The 16,418-nt window shown below is 57.1% G+C and overlaps 1 protein-coding gene across 3 annotated transcripts in view; it reads right to left on the reverse strand.

Moving 5' to 3' along the window:
* The window catches only part of RARA (retinoic acid receptor alpha), a 43,842-nt gene that overhangs the window by 15,705 nt on the left and 11,719 nt on the right, over positions 1-16,418 (reverse strand). For 2 of the 3 annotated variants that reach the window (XM_062216217.1, XM_062216216.1), the window contains exon 2: positions 6,748-7,277. The exons of the other annotated variant lie outside the window; for it this stretch is intronic. In XM_062216217.1, the coding sequence (XP_062072201.1) occupies positions 6,748-6,925 (178 nt within the window). In that variant the 5' untranslated portion in view covers positions 6,926-7,277. The remainder of the gene's footprint in view (positions 1-6,747; positions 7,278-16,418) is intronic. 3 annotated transcript variants of the gene reach the window in all.

Genomic DNA, 16,418 nt, shown 5'->3' on the forward strand with positions numbered 1-16,418 from the left:
GTGGAGGATGGCCCAAGTGCTTGGGCCCTGCACCCCATGGGAGACCAGGAGAAGCACCTGGCTCCTGGCTTCAGATCAGCGTGGTGTGCCGGCCGCGGCGGCCATTGGAGGGTGAACCAATGGCAAAGGAAGACCTTTCTCTCTGTCTCTCTCACTGTCCACTCTGCCTGTCAAAAAAAAAAAAAATAGAAAGGTCCCAAGCAGAAGACACGTAAGAGCTGAGTTACAGCCTGCAAAGATCTCTTCCAGCAGCTGTGTGCAGAACAGAGGCGGCAGACACAAGGATACGTTTTACAGGGAGACTCAATGGAGGGGTGGGGAAAGGAGGCAGCACACAGGACTGGTACGTGGCTTATGCACTAGCAGAGTTCCCGATCCTGCAAAACCAAAGACTGTCGGGCAGGTGGGTGGGGGCTCTGGAGGGAGGTCTGCAGTCCTGCAAGTCTTTTTTTTTTTTTTTTTTTTTTTTGACAGGCAGAGTGGACAGTGAGAGAGAGAGAGACAGAGAGAAACGTCTTCCTTTGCCGTTGGTTCACCCTCCAATGGCCGCCGTGGCCGGCACGCTGCGGCCGGCGCACCGCACTGATCCAATGGCAGGAGCCAGGTGCTTCTCCTGGTCTCCCATGGGGTGCAGGGCCCAAGCACTTGGGCCATCCTCCACTGCACTCCCGGGCCTCAGCAGAGAGCTGGCCTGGAAGAGGAGCGACCGGGACAGAATCCGGCGCCCCGACCGGAACTAGAACCTGGTGTGCCGGCGCCGCTAGGCAGAGGATTAGCCTATTGAGCCATGGCGCTGGCCAAAGAAAGTTCCTGCAAGTCTTGCCAGGGGACGAGTCTGGGGGAGTGTGCAGAGGGCTTGCATGCCCGGGGTGTCTTCCCTCCCAAATGATGTGGCACCTGGCGTGCTAGGCTCATGCTCCCGGTTACCAGGTGCTAAGGGGGCTGAGACTCTTTCCCTTATGATGAGGGAAAGATCTCCCAAATGATTACAGCTCACAGCAGAACAGGGAAGAAATAACTCTGTGGTAGACAGATGAGTGTTCTAAGGGGGGAAAAAAAGACCCACAGGCCTTCAAAGGAGAGGGGGAGAGTGGCAAGGAACAGGGAACATCTGTGAAGGTTTCTGAGATGAGGCGGCAGTCAAGATGTTCCTTGAGGGATAGATAGGATTTCCGGAGCTAGAGAAGAGGAGCCGGGGTCAGATGCCCGGGCTGGGAAGCAGCAAGGCCACAGAGAAGGTCAAGGCAGAACACCGTGTCCTGGGGGAGAGGGGGGAGTGGGAGATGAGGGGAAAAATGAAGGATCTTGCCAGCAGCTGGGGCTGGGAGACTTCAGTGGCAGCTGTCTGCAGGCCTCATCCCCCTTAAATGCTGGGGCTTTGTGCTTTGCAGCCCCACAGCAGATGAGGCTGAACTGGACCCACTGGTGCTACACAGGTTCTGTCCTGTTCCCAACCCCATCTGGAGGGGACAACAAACAGGAAATTATGAGGCCTGGTTCCAGGTGTACACTGGGTCCAGTACAGGGTGGCAGTCCCCCCGCTCCGCCCACCCCCATCTTCCCTGCCCTTGAAGGGCACTTGAAGCTCACTGCGGCCATCACCAGCAAGAGGTCACCCCGGCCTCACAGCAGCTGGCCCAGCTAGGGACAGATAAGGAGCCTTGCTTTAAAGATGAAGAAACAGATTCAGAGGGAGGCTGGGTGACCTGCCCAAAGCCAAAGCCACGAAGAGTTGTCTTGTAAGACTTAAGAGGCAGGGGGGCCAGCGCCGTGGCTCAACAGGCTAATCCTCCGCCTTGCGGCGCCGGCACACCAGGTTCTAGTCCTGGTCGGGGCACCGGATTCTATCCCGGTTGCCCCTCTTCCAGGCCAGCTCTCTGCTATGGCCCGGGAGTGCAGTGGAGGATGGCCCAAGTGCTTGGGCCCTGTACCCCATGGGAGACCAGGAAAAGCACCTGGCTCCTGCCTTCGGATCAGCGCGGCGGCCATTGGAGGGTGAACCAATGGCAAAGGAAGACCTTTCTCTCTGTCTCACTATCCACTATGCCTGTCAAAAAAAAAAAAAAAAAAAAAAAAGAAGGAAAAGTCTAGGCTCCCCCTTTCCAGCTCCCATCCCTAGCTTCCCACTTCCCTGCCCCCACCCTACAAATTGAAACAGAATCAGGATAAGAACTGTGGCTTTTACACTCTGTTCCTTCAGTGCCTGTCTGCAGATGGGGGGAGGGTGCCTGCTGAGTTCTGCAAGCTCTCTTGGGCTGCAGCAGGCAGATTCTGGGGTGGGGATGGGTGTAAACAGATTGTATCCACAGCTTCCAGGACAGGATGGAGATCTGGCCCAGGCCTCTTATCTCTCTTTCCCTCCAGCCTTCAGGATCCAAAACAGAGAAGGGGTGGCATGGCTTGGGGGGGGGACCGGAAGGGGGCCTTCCCTGTGCCTCCTACTGGAGGCAGAACCTCAACAGTGGGGGAGGGGTTTCAACATTGGCACTGAGCCCTCTCCCGGCTCCCCACACCAGGAACCCCCATGGCAAAGCTGCTTATTGGATGGTGGAAAACAGCCCCCCACCTGCCCCCACTTCACAGCCCTACACACTGGCTGCTGTGATACTTAACTTCCCCAACCCTGTTTCCTCTTCTGTCAGTGGGTGGATAATGTCCCTCTCCCAGGACCTAAAACAGAGGAGCACAGATGTTGCACCCCATTCTCTCCAACTCCAAGCTATGAAGGGCCTGGGTCCCACACACATGGTCAAGTGCAAGATGCAGGGCTGAGTGCACCATGTCTTTGATACTGCCTGCTGCTCAGCCCTTTCAGGTAGCTTCTGGCAATATCCCTGCTTTACAAATGAGAAAACAGGCTGCTCAGAGGGACATAGCAAGTGGTACAATCGTCCAAGTTTTAACCCAAGCTACAGTGCCTATTCTACAACCCCTGGTCAGACTTCAACAAAGGCAGGAAAAGCACCTGGCTCCTGCCTCCCTCCAGACAGAAGAGTGATAAGAAATAGAGATGCTCCTCTCCCAAATACACAATCCAATCTGAAGACCACCCCGCTCCCCTTAAGCTCTAACCCTGCCCCGCCCCAGCCTCAGCACACAAACAGGCCCACTGACAACCCCTCGGCAGCTCTAGATGGGATCCTTCCCAGACAAGTCAGCTCTCTGACCCTCTCACCCAGTATGCAAAAGCCAATAATCCCCTTCCCAACACACACTCAGCCTTGACCCCTACCCCTTAGACACACACAAGCACAACCCCCCCCTCCCAAAATACACACCACCCTGACCCACCCCGCAATGCACACAGAATCTTAAACCTCCAGGGTAAACACCAGTCCCCAGAGGTCATGCCCCAGGGGCTATTGTGGGGGCACAGGGGAGAAAATCCAGTCCCAGCTCTGGGGCCTCTCAGCCTCTTTCCCTGGGAGACTGGCAGGACAAATACTCACCCCTCCCCAGTGACCAGGCAGGGCTGCCTGCTGTCCCACACCGCCAGGACACCTAAGGTGCTGCCCTCCTTCCCAACTGTGGAGAGGGCTGGGAGGGGAAGGAGGACCATTCCATACCTTTGTTTGGTGGGGATGGGGCAAGGTGACAGAGGACCAGAGCACCCCACTGTTGTTCCCTGCAGGGATGGAGGGCCACCCACTTCTACTCTACCCCTCCCAGGGACTGCCTGAACCTCAGTGCAGAGGCAAAGCTGCCTCCATATCTGAGGCAGGCCTGTCTTGCTTCCCTACCCAGAACTGAGGTGCCTTGCACAAGAAGGAGGGAGGAGGGATGGGGGCCAGTGCTGTGGCATAGTGGGTAAAGCCGCCGCCTGCAGTGCTGGCATCCCATATGGGCACAGGTTCAAGTTCCAGCTGCTCCATTTCTAATCCAGCTCTCTCCATGGCCTTGGAAAGCAATAGAAGATGGCCCAAGTCCTTGGGCCCCTGCACTTACATGGGAGACCTGGAAGAAGCTCCTGGCTTCAGATTGGTGCAGCTCTGGTCACTGCAGCCAACTGAGGAGTGAACCAGCAGATGGAAGACTGTTCTCTCTCTTTCTTTCTTTCTTTCTCTCTCTCTCTCTGCCTCTGCTTCTCTCTCTGTGTAACTCTGCCTTTCAAATCAATCAATCAATCTTTTTTAAAAAAGGGAGGAGGTGGACACTGTGATGCAGCAGGTTAAGCTACCACTTGCAATGCCCACATCCCATATCCAAGCTGGTTCAAGTCCCAGCTACTCCGCTTCCATGCAGTTTGAGTTCTGGGCTCTTGGCTCCTACCTGGCCTCACCTTGGTTTGTGGGCATTTGGGGAGTGAAACAGCATATGGAAGATCTTGATCTCTCCCTACCACCGACACCTTTCAATTAGATGAAAATAAACTTTTAATTTTATAAAAAAATATTTATTTGACACGAGAGTGACAGATCTTCCATCTGCTGGTTCACTTCCCAAATGCCCGCAATGGCCAGAGCTGTTCCAGGCGTGAAGTCAGAAACCAGGTCTCCCATGTGGGTGGCAAGGGTCCAAGTACTTGGGCTATCCTCTGCTGCCTTCCCAGGATGCATTAGCTGGGAGCTGGATCAGAAGCAGATTAGCCCAAACCAGTGCTCTGATACGGGGTGAGGGCGTTGTGAGCGGTGGCTTAACTCACTGCACCATAGCACACACATCCCTTTTCAAAATTTTTGTTAATTTATTTGACAGGCAAAGTGACAGGGAAGAGACAGAAACTTTTTTTTTTTTTTAATTGGAGGCAGGAAGATGCCTGTCTCCCTCAGGTCCACTGCCACATCCCTGGTCCCAAGGAGGTGAAGGTCAGTGAGGAGGGAAGAGCTGTTGTTTACTAGGGAGGGGGAGGAGCTGGGAAGGGAGGGGGCAGGAAGGGGGCATTGCCTAACCTGGGTGGGGAAAGCGAAGAAGGCTGCACTTGCCCGAAATGTGGGCACCCCACCCTGGGGGTAGAAGGTTACCAGGGTGGGAAGCCCTCTCCACCCAGCTCTAGGAAAGAGGAAGAGGCTTGCAACACTCAGGGGAGGGTACAGCATTTGCTCATCTGGCACAGCACAAGCAAGGACTGGGGCCAGGTCCTAGCCCCCTGCCAGCCCGGTGGTGAATCCAGGCCCCAGGTGGGCAGTGTAGAGCACCTCTGTTCCTGTCACCTGGGGAAGGACAAGTTGCCCACAGGCACCAGGTTGCAGGCTCCAACTCCTCCCCTGCTTAAAAATCCCACCCTGGCAGGACACAGACGCGGTTCTAGCTCCAGTGACCCAAGCCCAGAAAATGAATCTCAATCCCTTTAAATACAGTGATTATCCCACTCAGATACACCCATCTATTTCCCAGCAGCCCTGAACCCCCGAGGCTGGCCTCCCCCCATTGCCAGCACAGATTGGACCAGGGTCAGAGTTCCCAGGCCCCATCTGCCTCTCACTGCAGTGTGAGGTGAAGAGAGGGAGGAAACAGAAGACAAAGGTTTGAGGGATGGCACAGGAAACTGAGGCAGCACCTGCCTGCCCTCCTTGCCCCAGGGCGTAAAAAAGCACAGAGTGGAGTCGCTGCTCCTGGCAGCTAGTGGGGCCTGGGAGGGAGGGGGCTGCGGCAGAGCCAGAGGAGGCGATCCAGGAAGCAGTGGTGGCGGTGGGCAGACGGCCAGTGTGGGCAGTGAGGCGCCCAGCCAGGGCCTGCCCCAGGGACAAAGAGACTCCCTGGCTCTGGGGAGAAAGCGCTGCCCCCACACCAAGAAGGGGGCACTGACCCAGCCCAGCCCGGGCACACAGGGCAGTGGTACCAGGCAGCCTGCCAACAGCCGTGGGAGGGGTGGTGGGTGCCCAGGGCAGGGTGTTCAGTCCCTGTTGGCCCACAGAGGTAGGACACGTTTCCCAGGTCAGCAGCTGACCAGCCAGCCGCTGTCCATTGCCTTTTCTACTGCTTCCACCCACTCCCGCCCCAGGCCAGGCCCCAGCTCCCTCCTCCCCAGCCCTGGCCTAGAGCCCAGCTGGGCCCTGGGGGCCAGAGTTACTGTAAGCGGCCTGGCAGGCCCCAGGCCTGGACTCTGCCAGCTGGCCATAGCTGCCGCCACCTCCCACTACCTGGCTTGGCCAGCCAGGAAAAGGGTATTGAGACCCCCGCCCAGCCAATGGGTGACCCCCATGGCAGAAGGGGAAGGCAGAAAGAAAACACAGGCCTTGCCAAGACCATGCAAGCATCCAAGGACAGAGTCCAGGCTGAGCGCCCCCTCCTGGGACACTTGCCCTGTCCACCAGGCTAAAAGGAAGCCCATTCTAGCATGGCGGGGAGCAGGCAGGCTGGCCGGGGGAGGAGTGGTTTCCCACCTTGCCTCCTCTACTGGCTGGGGATGGAGGCGGGGAGGTGCTCTCAGTAGAGCTGCCATTTCCACCAAATGTTGAGAGGTTTGTTTACCGGTCTCTGGCCTCTTTGTCCAGTCCTTGGAGCTATTTATAAGGCCCTCAACAGCAGAGCACAGGAGAGGGGCCCAAGGGGCACCAGGGGCTGGAACATCATGGTTTCCTCTCTCCCTCTACCAACCCCCTGCATCAAATATAACCATTGTTATCAGCTCACAAGCTATGGGCTCTCATCCTTGAGCCCCCAAAATGATGGTGCCCTTTGTGTAAGGAAAAGCTCCTGGCTCATTGCACCTGCGGTAGAACAGATGTGCCCAGAGCCCAAGCCCTGAGGCCTGCTGCCCTCCACGGCCCCCTCCCCCACTCCCACCCCCACAGCACCACAACTTACTGGCTGGGGATGGTGTGCTGTATCCGCTAACTGGAAGCTGGTGCTGAAGAGTGGTCAGAGCGCCTGGCGGAGAGAGGCCACCCAGCATAGGGGGGAAGAAGAAGGCGTAGGGGGGTACTGGGTACCCATTGAGGTGCCCGCCCCCAGGTGTTGGGCAGGAGCTGCTGTTGCTGGCCATGCCAAGCGGCCACAGTCAGAGGGCAGGCAGACAGTCTGGTGCAGGCTGTGGCGGGCTTCAGGCCGCCCCTCCTCGGGGCATGGGGCCTGGGCCCAGAGGGGGCTTGGGTGGTCAGCCCACCCACCCCCTTCGGTCTTGAAGCTGCTCTCTAAGGTCAGCAAGCAAATTTCAGCCTTCCGGAGGCCCCCAGCCGGGGGCCAGATGGGTTGGGGATGTCCCAAGAGCCAGTCCGTTGGTCAAGCAGTTCTGGGAGCTTTCCCGGGAAGGTCCAGAGCCGGCTTTCAGGGTGCCAAGGATGCTGCTCCTAGATGGGCCCCAGTTCAGAGGCTGGGGGGGGCCACGTCCTGTGACACTGCAGAAAGAGGAAAGGCAGGTGAGTGGGCGCTGAAGAGCAGGCACTCGGGCATTCCCCATGGAGCTCCCCAACCTGGGCGGCCTGAGATTCTCCTGTGGCACCCAGCTGAGCAGACAGCTGGCACCATGCCTGGCTGGCAGAGACAGCCTGGGAGCAGGGCCCAGACACTGCTGGGGGTGGCAGGATAGCACCGCCAGGCTAGGGAGGCAGGACAGAGTCCAGAGCCTTGGAGGGCCTCCCACAATCCTGGGGGCAAAGGGTTCACAGTACCACCCTAAAGGAGCGCTGCAGTGGAGGCAGAAGCTGGCTCCTTCCCCCAGTGTGGGTTACCTGAGGTCAAGATGCAGAGAACGTGTGCTTGGCGGGTGGGGAGGGAGGAGGGAGTGGGAGGAAAAGCCGCTTCCCTAAAGCATTGGCACTTCTCAGAAAAATGACTGCTAAGCTGGAGGGCCCCTCTTACACCACTTCCCTCCCCCCAAATCCAAGCCCCAGCACCCAAGATGGGCTGGTCCCACAGGCCTGGGGAGAAAGCCTAGGCACACACAGACAAATAGGGAAATGGGAACCAAAGACTGTCAGGTTATCACCTCCAATGCATAACAGCATGGATGGTTCGGAGGTAGGTCCAGGAGGGCAGGAACTGCCCAGGACAGGAGCCTCCTGTCCCCAGGCAATGAAGGAACAAGAGAGACCGATCTCAGAGTTCACCCATACTTCTGTCTGAGAGGCAACACGTCAGAGGGCAGGAGGTGGGCAGGAGATGAAAGGCCAGAAGCCCACCTCGACATTATAGACACAGACCCACACCCTGTTTGAACAATGGGGACCAGAGCACAGGCATATATAACACCAGGAGGTAGAGAGAGAAAGATGAACCCAGAGATCCTGTGGCAGGGTGAGACAGGCAGTGACAAGGGCAAAGCAGAAGATGAGAGCCACAAGAGGATATTTCAGATCCGTTTTAGGCACACATTATATATAAATACACACACACACACACGTGAAAAAAGTGACACAGAAGAGAAGCCAGAAATGAGGCAGCACCTCACACACTCTAGGATGGCTATAATCAAAAAGGTAACAAGTACCAGCAGGGATGTGGAGAATGTGGAATCCTCCCTCACCCGCTGCTGGTGGGAATGTAGAACAGTGTGGCTACTCTGGAGGACATGTGGGCAACTCTTCAAAAGGTTAAACACAGAGTTACCATAGGCTCAGCAATTCCTCTCCCAGGTGAGAGATCTGACAACTCTCATGTTCACAAAGAGAACTTGCACATGAATGTGCATATAGCAGCCAAATGGTAGAACGGCTCCAATCTAGTCAGCTGATGAACAAAGTATCCTACAACCACAAGAGAATATTACTGTGTCAAAAAAAAAAAGGAACAGGAAGATAGGAGTGACACACCACAACACGGATAATTGAAAACTCTACGCTAGTTACAAAAGATCAAATGTAATTCCATTTATATGAATGTCCAGAACAAACAAATCTGCAGACAGACAGCAGATCCGTTGTTACCAGGGGACTGGGGGCAGGGAGTGAAGGGAAACGGGAAGACAGCTGATGGTGTGGAGGCTCTTTTTAGGGTGAGAAAAAAGTGTTCTGGGGGCCAGTGTTGTGGTATAGCAGGTAAAGCCGCCACTTGGGACGCTGGCATCACATATGGGTGCGAGTTTGTGTCCCAGCTGCTCCACTTCCTATCCAGCTCCCTGCTAAGGCCTAGGGAAAGCAGTGGAAGATGGCCCAAGTGCTTAGGCTTCTGCTACCCTCAGAGACCTGGAAAAAACTCCTGGCTCCTGGCTTCAGCCTGGCCCAGGTGCTGGTTGTTGCAGCCATCTGGGGAGTGAATCAGCATAACTGACTTTCAAATAAGTAAATCTTAAAAAAAAAAAAAAAAAAGTTCTGGGGACTGGCACTGTTATGTAGTGGGTAAAGCCACCAACTGTGGCACCAGATCCGATATGGACGCTGGTGGTTCAAGTCCCGGCTGCTCTACTTCTGATCCAGTGCCCTGCTAATGTGCCTGGGAAAACAGTGGAGGATGGCTCAAATGCTTGGGCCCTTGCATCCACATGGGAGACCCAGAAGAAGCTTCTGGCCCCTGGCCTCAAATCAGCTCAGATCTGGCCTTTGTGGGCATTTGGAGAATGAACCAATGGACAAAAGACCTCTCCCTCCCTGTGTGTGTGTGTGTGTGTGTCTGTAACTCTGCCTTTCAAATAAATAAATCTTAAAAAAAAAGTTCTGAAATTTATTGTGGTGGTAGTTGCACAACTCTGAGTGTACTAAAACTACTGAATTATTTAATGAGTGAGTTTTATGATATGTGAGTTATATCTCAATAAAGCTGTTAGAAAAGAAAACAGGGCCACAGAGACCCAAAATAAGATCTGACCTTTACCAACATTCTCCCCTGTCCCCACCCTTAGCTCAGAACATACTGGGCTCCAGGCTTAAACCTGGAGTCCAGGAGACCCACAGGCAGGCAGCATTACTGGGGGAGCTCTTGCCAGGGCCACTCCGGAAGAGGAAAGGACTTCTGGGCTCAGTTGAGCCAGCCGGCCAGGCTGTGCTAGACTGAGGGAGAAAGGACAGGTATGGGCTAGGGAAGGGACGGCTGCCCCAGGAGTGAAATCTAGACCTTGTTAATGACCATGATTTCTACTGTTACTTCTCAGGACAACCATAGGACCTCTCCCCTCACTCCTGAATGAGGTGCCCTTTCCCTTCCCAGAAGATTCCCTCCCAGGCTGAGGGCTGACGTCAGAGGAACAGGGACCCCACCCACCCACCAGACCAGTTGCTGCCCTGCCCCCCGCCCCACACCCATGCGAGGCACCTTACAACGGGAACTTGAACTGGGGGAGTCAGGCAAAGGAAGGAGAGGCTGGCTGAATCTCATCGGCATCTACAGTCGGACCCTCACACACAAACACACCCCACGCATGTGCAGAAACTCCCACATGCAAGTCTATAGAAAGCATCTGGGTGGGCAAGAGCACGCTTGCAGCCCCGGCCTGTGTGTGTGCAGGCATGCACGTGAGGAGAGGGAACCTGTAGATACAATCTCTCCACACCTGGGCTCCACCACACAATGAGCACAGTTAAGGGCCTGTGTGCATGGGCCCTCGTACACAGCCCCCTGCAGACACACGACAGGCTCACAGCTTCCCACCCTGCACAGTCCCTGACCCTCACACAGTCAGGCTGGCCCATGGACTTGACTCTTCTGCCAGGAGACACTCCACAGCCCCGCCTATGGGCTCAGCCCATGCACGGAGCCTGACAACACACACCAGGGTCCACAAACACTCAGGTGTTCAAGTCCACACAGTCCTGCCTCCTTAGAGGTGACACTCAGGAGGCAGCTGACCCAAAGTAGGACCTTCTCAGGCAAGGTGCAGAAATCCATTCACTCTGACCCCAAGCCTCCTAACCCAGCTCCTGGGGGGCTGAGGACAGGCTCAGTCACTCCAACCTGGCCCTTCTGGGGCCCAACCTTGCCCCCAGAGAAGAAATAACCACAACTGCCTTAGAATTAATTGTTCAGCTTTGCCCCCAGAGGAGTCTGAAGCTGGACTAAACTTTAAGCCTCCCAATAGATATATACCCCTGGGAGAGGCTAGAGGGCCTCCCCTCCTGCTAGGGGAGTCTCCCCTAGTCTGACCCAGCTAAGCCTGCAAACTTCAGTGCAGTTACTGAGCTCCTGGGAGGGAGGGCAGGCGGGCCTTGGGCCCAGAGGAGGGTAAAGGTCACAGAAATGGGCCAAGGGCCAGGCTAACAAGGGAACAGGGACGGGCAAGGGCAGGGATGATGGGGTGGGGCAGAAATAACACAGGTCCTGCCTCAGAAGTGGGTCCTTCGTGAGCTGTGACCCTCAGGGAGACACCTGGGCCCCAGCTGCTGCACCCAAGGGTGGAGAAAGCCCCATCAGAGAACTGAAACCAGCACTAAAGAGAGGGAAAATAAACTACCTACATCCAACCTCCACACTATGCCAGCCACCTCCACTGCCCACAGGCACCCTCCCTTGAGAGTAAACCACAGGCCTGCACCTCCAGCACACAGAGCCCAGCCCAAGCACAGCAGAAAAAGGGGCAGGGACTGGAAGGCTTGCCACCAGCCATGCGCCCCTGCTTGCCGGCCTCCCTCACCCCTGGAAGATGCCAGCATCCCTTCCCCACCGCTGCCCACTTAACACCTCCGAGTAACACACCTGGAGAAAAAAGTGAGAGCGGCCTGAGCCATGAAGAGGGTAGAAAAACCCAGAGGCGTGAAGGGTCAAATCTCAGCTCTGCCACTCCGGGTGACCTTAGGCAAGTCATTCAGCTCTCTAAGCATCTGTTTACTCGCCTGTGAGCTGCACACCTCAACAACGGCAGTGAGATTTGTGAAGTCCTGGAAAGCACCGAGCACCGGGTCTGGCTGCCGGAGGCCCCAGGCAACTGGGATCCTCCCTCCCACCACGCTTCTCACCACCACCTCCGGGGTGTGGGGCCCGAAGCCTGCTCACCCCTGCCTCCCCACAGGGCCAGCATCGGGTGGACAGGCCTGGAGGGAGGATTACCCATTCCCCAGGGTCTGCTTCCCCCAGACAAGGAGAGGGATGTGGGGAGAGGGATATTTGAGGTGTGGGTGGAGGTCTGACCACAAGCCTTTCCCAAATTCCCTTTTCATTTCACAAACCAAAAAAGGGAAACCTTTGGATTTGGGGAGGGGGGAGGGGAAGAGATATACTACCATTTCCTCCCTTATCCTCAGGGGAAAAGAGCAAGGGGTCCCGGAACTCAGCCAGCCTAGCCTCGCTTCTTCAGTCTCTCTGCTTTCCTGGCTCCCCTCAAAGAGTGGTTCCCAAGGAACAGAAGTCAGGCAGTCCCGGAGGGGCTGAGAGGGGGACAAGGATTGGGGCGCTTAGGAGAAGGGGAGACGGGGGTTTCCTAAGCATTCTAGACAGTTAGTGAATCATATGCAAATGACACCCAGTGCTCAAGCTCAACTTAGGTAGGAGGGACTCCAGCCCTGGCAGCAACAAAGACCTGCCCCCTTTGGACCCCTACCCTACCAAGGAGCTGGCCCAGGAGGGCGGGACAAGGCAAACTTCAAACTAGAACAGTGGGTTGGAACTATTTATAAACTTTCCAGGAAAACACACTCAAACCACAACCTTGCCCATCCCCCATGCTCCTCAGATCTGCCTAGATGGGAGGAGTGATGACCATCACTCCCTTTCTCCCCTTTTTCCAGGGGTTCCTCTGGCCAAGGCTCTCATGCCCAGCCTCCCCAGTGAACCCACAACCCCACCACTCTGTTCTCTGTTTCCCATCCGCTCACCAGAATCTGGGTTGCAGGAAGCCATGTAAGCCCAGCCTCGTTGTGAAAGAGACCACCTAGGAGGGTTTAAGAAAAAGCGCCTGGGAGAGGCTGGCACAGGCCAGGGCGTCTCTTCCCCATCAGCCCCACAGAACCGGGGGCCTGCCTCACTGTAGCCGGGGTGGGTGTGAAAATCTGCCCCAGCAGTGCAGGTCCTAAGCATGTCCTCCACGGGGCTAGGGAAGGCCAGAAGTCCAGCATCTTGCCTCTGGGTGCCACCTCTGCCTGCGGCTCAAGACACAGAGCCTTATCCCAGAAGAATGGATCCGAGTGCCCCCACTCATCCTCCACCCAGCCCAAGGTTGTGCCCCAGCTACACAGAGCTGCCTGACCCCCACCCACCACAATTTTAGTGGTGGCTGAATACCGACCGGCAGGGAGGATGACTGGACAACCCAGGCCCAGGACAGGTCAGGCTCCAGGGAAAGGAAGTAGGAGTCTGTTCCAGGAAGGTAATGCTCCCATCCCCTCCACCACTAGGGATGGCACCCAGAGGCCCCTGCTTGGGATGCCCAGAGCCTAGGCAGCTGAGGGGGTCCACCCAGAACAATAGCTGAAGCCTTCCACCCAGTCCCGGTCCTGCTTAGAGCCAAACAGTAGGTGAAAGGGCAGGGGGCAGCCCAGGCCTCAAGGAGAGCGACCAACCCATAGGGAAGGAAGAAAACAGGAAGAGGAAGAGACCAGCCTGCCTAGGCCACAGCCAGACCACAGGAGTGTGGACCATACAAAGGCAGCTCTGTGTGTGTGTGTGTATGCGCACGCGCACACACACCCGTGTGTGTGCAGAGCCGGTGACTAAAGGGGCACAGACAAAAGGGGACCCCCCAGCTTGGAAACCACCGTCCTCAAACCCAGCCTGGCACGGGGCTTTCCCCACCCTCACCTTGGCAGCTGCCCCTCTCACCACCACCTCCCCCTGCTCTGCCACGCAGGAAGCACAGCACGCTCACAATGTCGCATGGTGGCCATGGGGGCTGAGGGAGGCTACAGCAACTCCCTCAGCCATGCCCTCAGCTCAGCCCCACACCCTGAGGCTGCTGCATTCTGAATCCCATGGCAAACTGTGCGCAGAACTAGATGCTACCAGCCCCTTCCCAGCATCTCTCCCTGGGGACCCAGGCTGCAGGGAAGCCAGGAACAATCCCCCCTCCTGCCTCAGGATATCCTTTTGGCTCTCACCCCAGACCAGGCCTGAGTCACACTGGGCCCCGCCCCTTACCCCCACACACCCATCAACCCCCCAAGGAACTTCCTACTCCACACTCGCCTACTCAGTGGGGGGCTAGGAGCAGGGGGAATCTTTTCCCCTCTAAGTCCCCAGCAGATCCAGGAAGCCCACAGTGGGGGGCGGGGTGGATGGGTCATGGAGCTCCACGACCTTCCCCTTAAAGAACAGGACCCGTGGGATCAGGGAGAAGCTGCTTCAAGCTGTGTGTAGAGGACAGAATGGTCTACAGAGTCCCCACTTCCCCACTCCCAAAACAAATACAGCTGGTGCCCCCCCCCAGTCACTCCACAGTCTGGCCTGGACCCCAAGAAGCCACAGAAACACCCTGGGGAAGGTGGTTCTCCAGAACACAGATAGCAGAGAAGCTCCAAAACTGTCAAAGGGCACAGGGAGTCCAGAGTCCATGCACCGGATGGGAGAGGACTACAGACCAGCCAGACTCACAGCCACCTTCAAGTACAACGAGACATGGTCACAGTCTCCCCAGCACTCAGTCTGAGTAGGTGGCTGTGACAGAAGTCTGGGAACCCTGGGAGATCTGGGTCATCAGAGACCACACACAGCCTGAAAGGGCCCCTGGTCAGGTCCCCAAGGCCTGCCCCCCCCATAATTGTGGGCCCCGGGGGGAGGGCTGGCTCCCTCCCCACAAGAACCAGGGGTAGTGCCAACGGTGGCCATCACCATGGCAACCAACAACAAACATCCAGGGAACCACAGTGGGACAGGAAGTGATTGGCCACGTGACAGGAAGACTTTTTTTTTGCCCTCAGTGTTGAGGGTGTGTGTGAAGATTGTTTGCAGCCCCTGGGGAATCAGCTATCCAACAAGTTTCCCTGTTTTAAGCTGGAGAGAAGTGGGGGCCACCGGGAGGGTGGTCACCCCCATCAATGTGTACAGTCAGCCGGCCCTCCCTCCCTGCCTGCCACTCACGGTTCCCCCTCAGCCCCCCTCCTCTCCACTTCCTGCCGTGACTGGAGATCAGAGAACTCCCGACCGCAGCTTCCCCTTCTCAAGTCTCGATTCCTGGGCTGAAGGTTTCGCTGTGGGGCGAGGGACAGAGGGAAGGAGGGTTGGGGACCTGTGGTAGGACCCAGGGGATAGAGGCTCCAGGGGGAGGGGCCAGGAGGAAGCCACTCCAAGGTAGATGCAGATGCACACACAAAGCAGCGAGTAGGTCATGGTGACACACCGCCGGCCGGCCGGATGGGCGCAGTGACACACAGAGGCTGCCTGACCTCAGGCAACACTGGGGGAGAGGGAACAGAGCCAGAGGATCCTGCCTGCACACCCCACTCTAGCCTTGTCCTGAGCCTTTGGGTTCATCTCAGGCATCTACCAGCCTCCAGGCAGGCAAGGTCCCAACTGTGCCCAGCCCTTGCCGCCTCTCCCCTGCCTTTTGTGTTGAGGAATCTCCCTCCCTGCTCCAAGGTGCCCGCCCAGACGAGGGCACCTTGGCCAGAGGTAGGGGGAATGGAACCTCCCTCCACCCCCCTCCCCTTCTCTGCAGATGTCCCAGACTATATTTAGCCCTAACCGGGCGGCCAGCCAGACCCAGACTCCCCACTGGCCTGGAGCTGAGCTCCCAGTTTTTATGCAATTAAAACATTAACAGAAAACCACCCCCACCACCCCTTTTCCTCCCACCCCCATCAGGGCAGCAGAATTCTGAAAACTTAAAAGGAGGGCAGCCCAGCTCTGCAGCCAACGACACAGTGGGGGTCAGCAGGCAGGAGAGGGTCATCACCCACGATATCAGGTTGAAGCTGGGGAAAGGGGGGGGGGGGCTCTTCTTGTTCCAGCCACCGGAAGAGAAAGGCATATGTTGGGGGGGGGTGTTGCTGGGCTGCAGAAATTCCACCTGTCGTTTTGCAGCCCCCTCCCTGGCCAGCTCCAGTTACAGGGCTGGGGTTGGCAACAGGTGCTGGCCAGGCTGGCAGCAGCCTAATCCCCCCTCCGGCTCCCCAACTGACAGTGGTGCCTGAAGGTCCAGCAGAGGCCCCGCAGGGCAGGATATTAAGCAGGAGGCGGCTTTGCTGCCTGCAGGGAGGGGCAGCCCATGGCCCTTCTGTAAGAGCTGGCCACTGGCCCTGGTGATGTGTGCTGTAGGGTCTGAGGAAGCCAGGGAAAACTTAGTTCCATAGCACCTATTTCATTTCCCCACGATGCCAGGCGGGCGGGCTAGAGCGTGGGAGGTCTGTCTGCCTGCCTCTTCCTCCTCCTCCTTTCCAAATTCCAGGAACAGGCAAGGGAGGCTCCAATTGCGGGGGGGGGGGGGGGGGAGCAGGCAGTCCCAGCTGGGGGGGCTGGAGGGGGTTGGGGAGGACTAGGACTGGAGCGGGAGGCAAGATCCAGACGAAGCAAGACACTCACACCCGAGCCAGACTGGGGACAGACACACCGACGCTGACACATTCTCACACTGTGGGCCAGGTTCTGCACACCACCCACCCTGCAGGGACACCCAGACACCCTCAGCCAATCCTGCCAATTCCCAGAACACTCCCGGACACACACAGAGATCCAGGCCCTGCCCC

This window comes from Lepus europaeus, chromosome 18 (assembly GCF_033115175.1).
Source record: "Lepus europaeus isolate LE1 chromosome 18, mLepTim1.pri, whole genome shotgun sequence".
NCBI classification, from domain to species: Eukaryota; Metazoa; Chordata; class Mammalia; order Lagomorpha; family Leporidae; genus Lepus; species Lepus europaeus.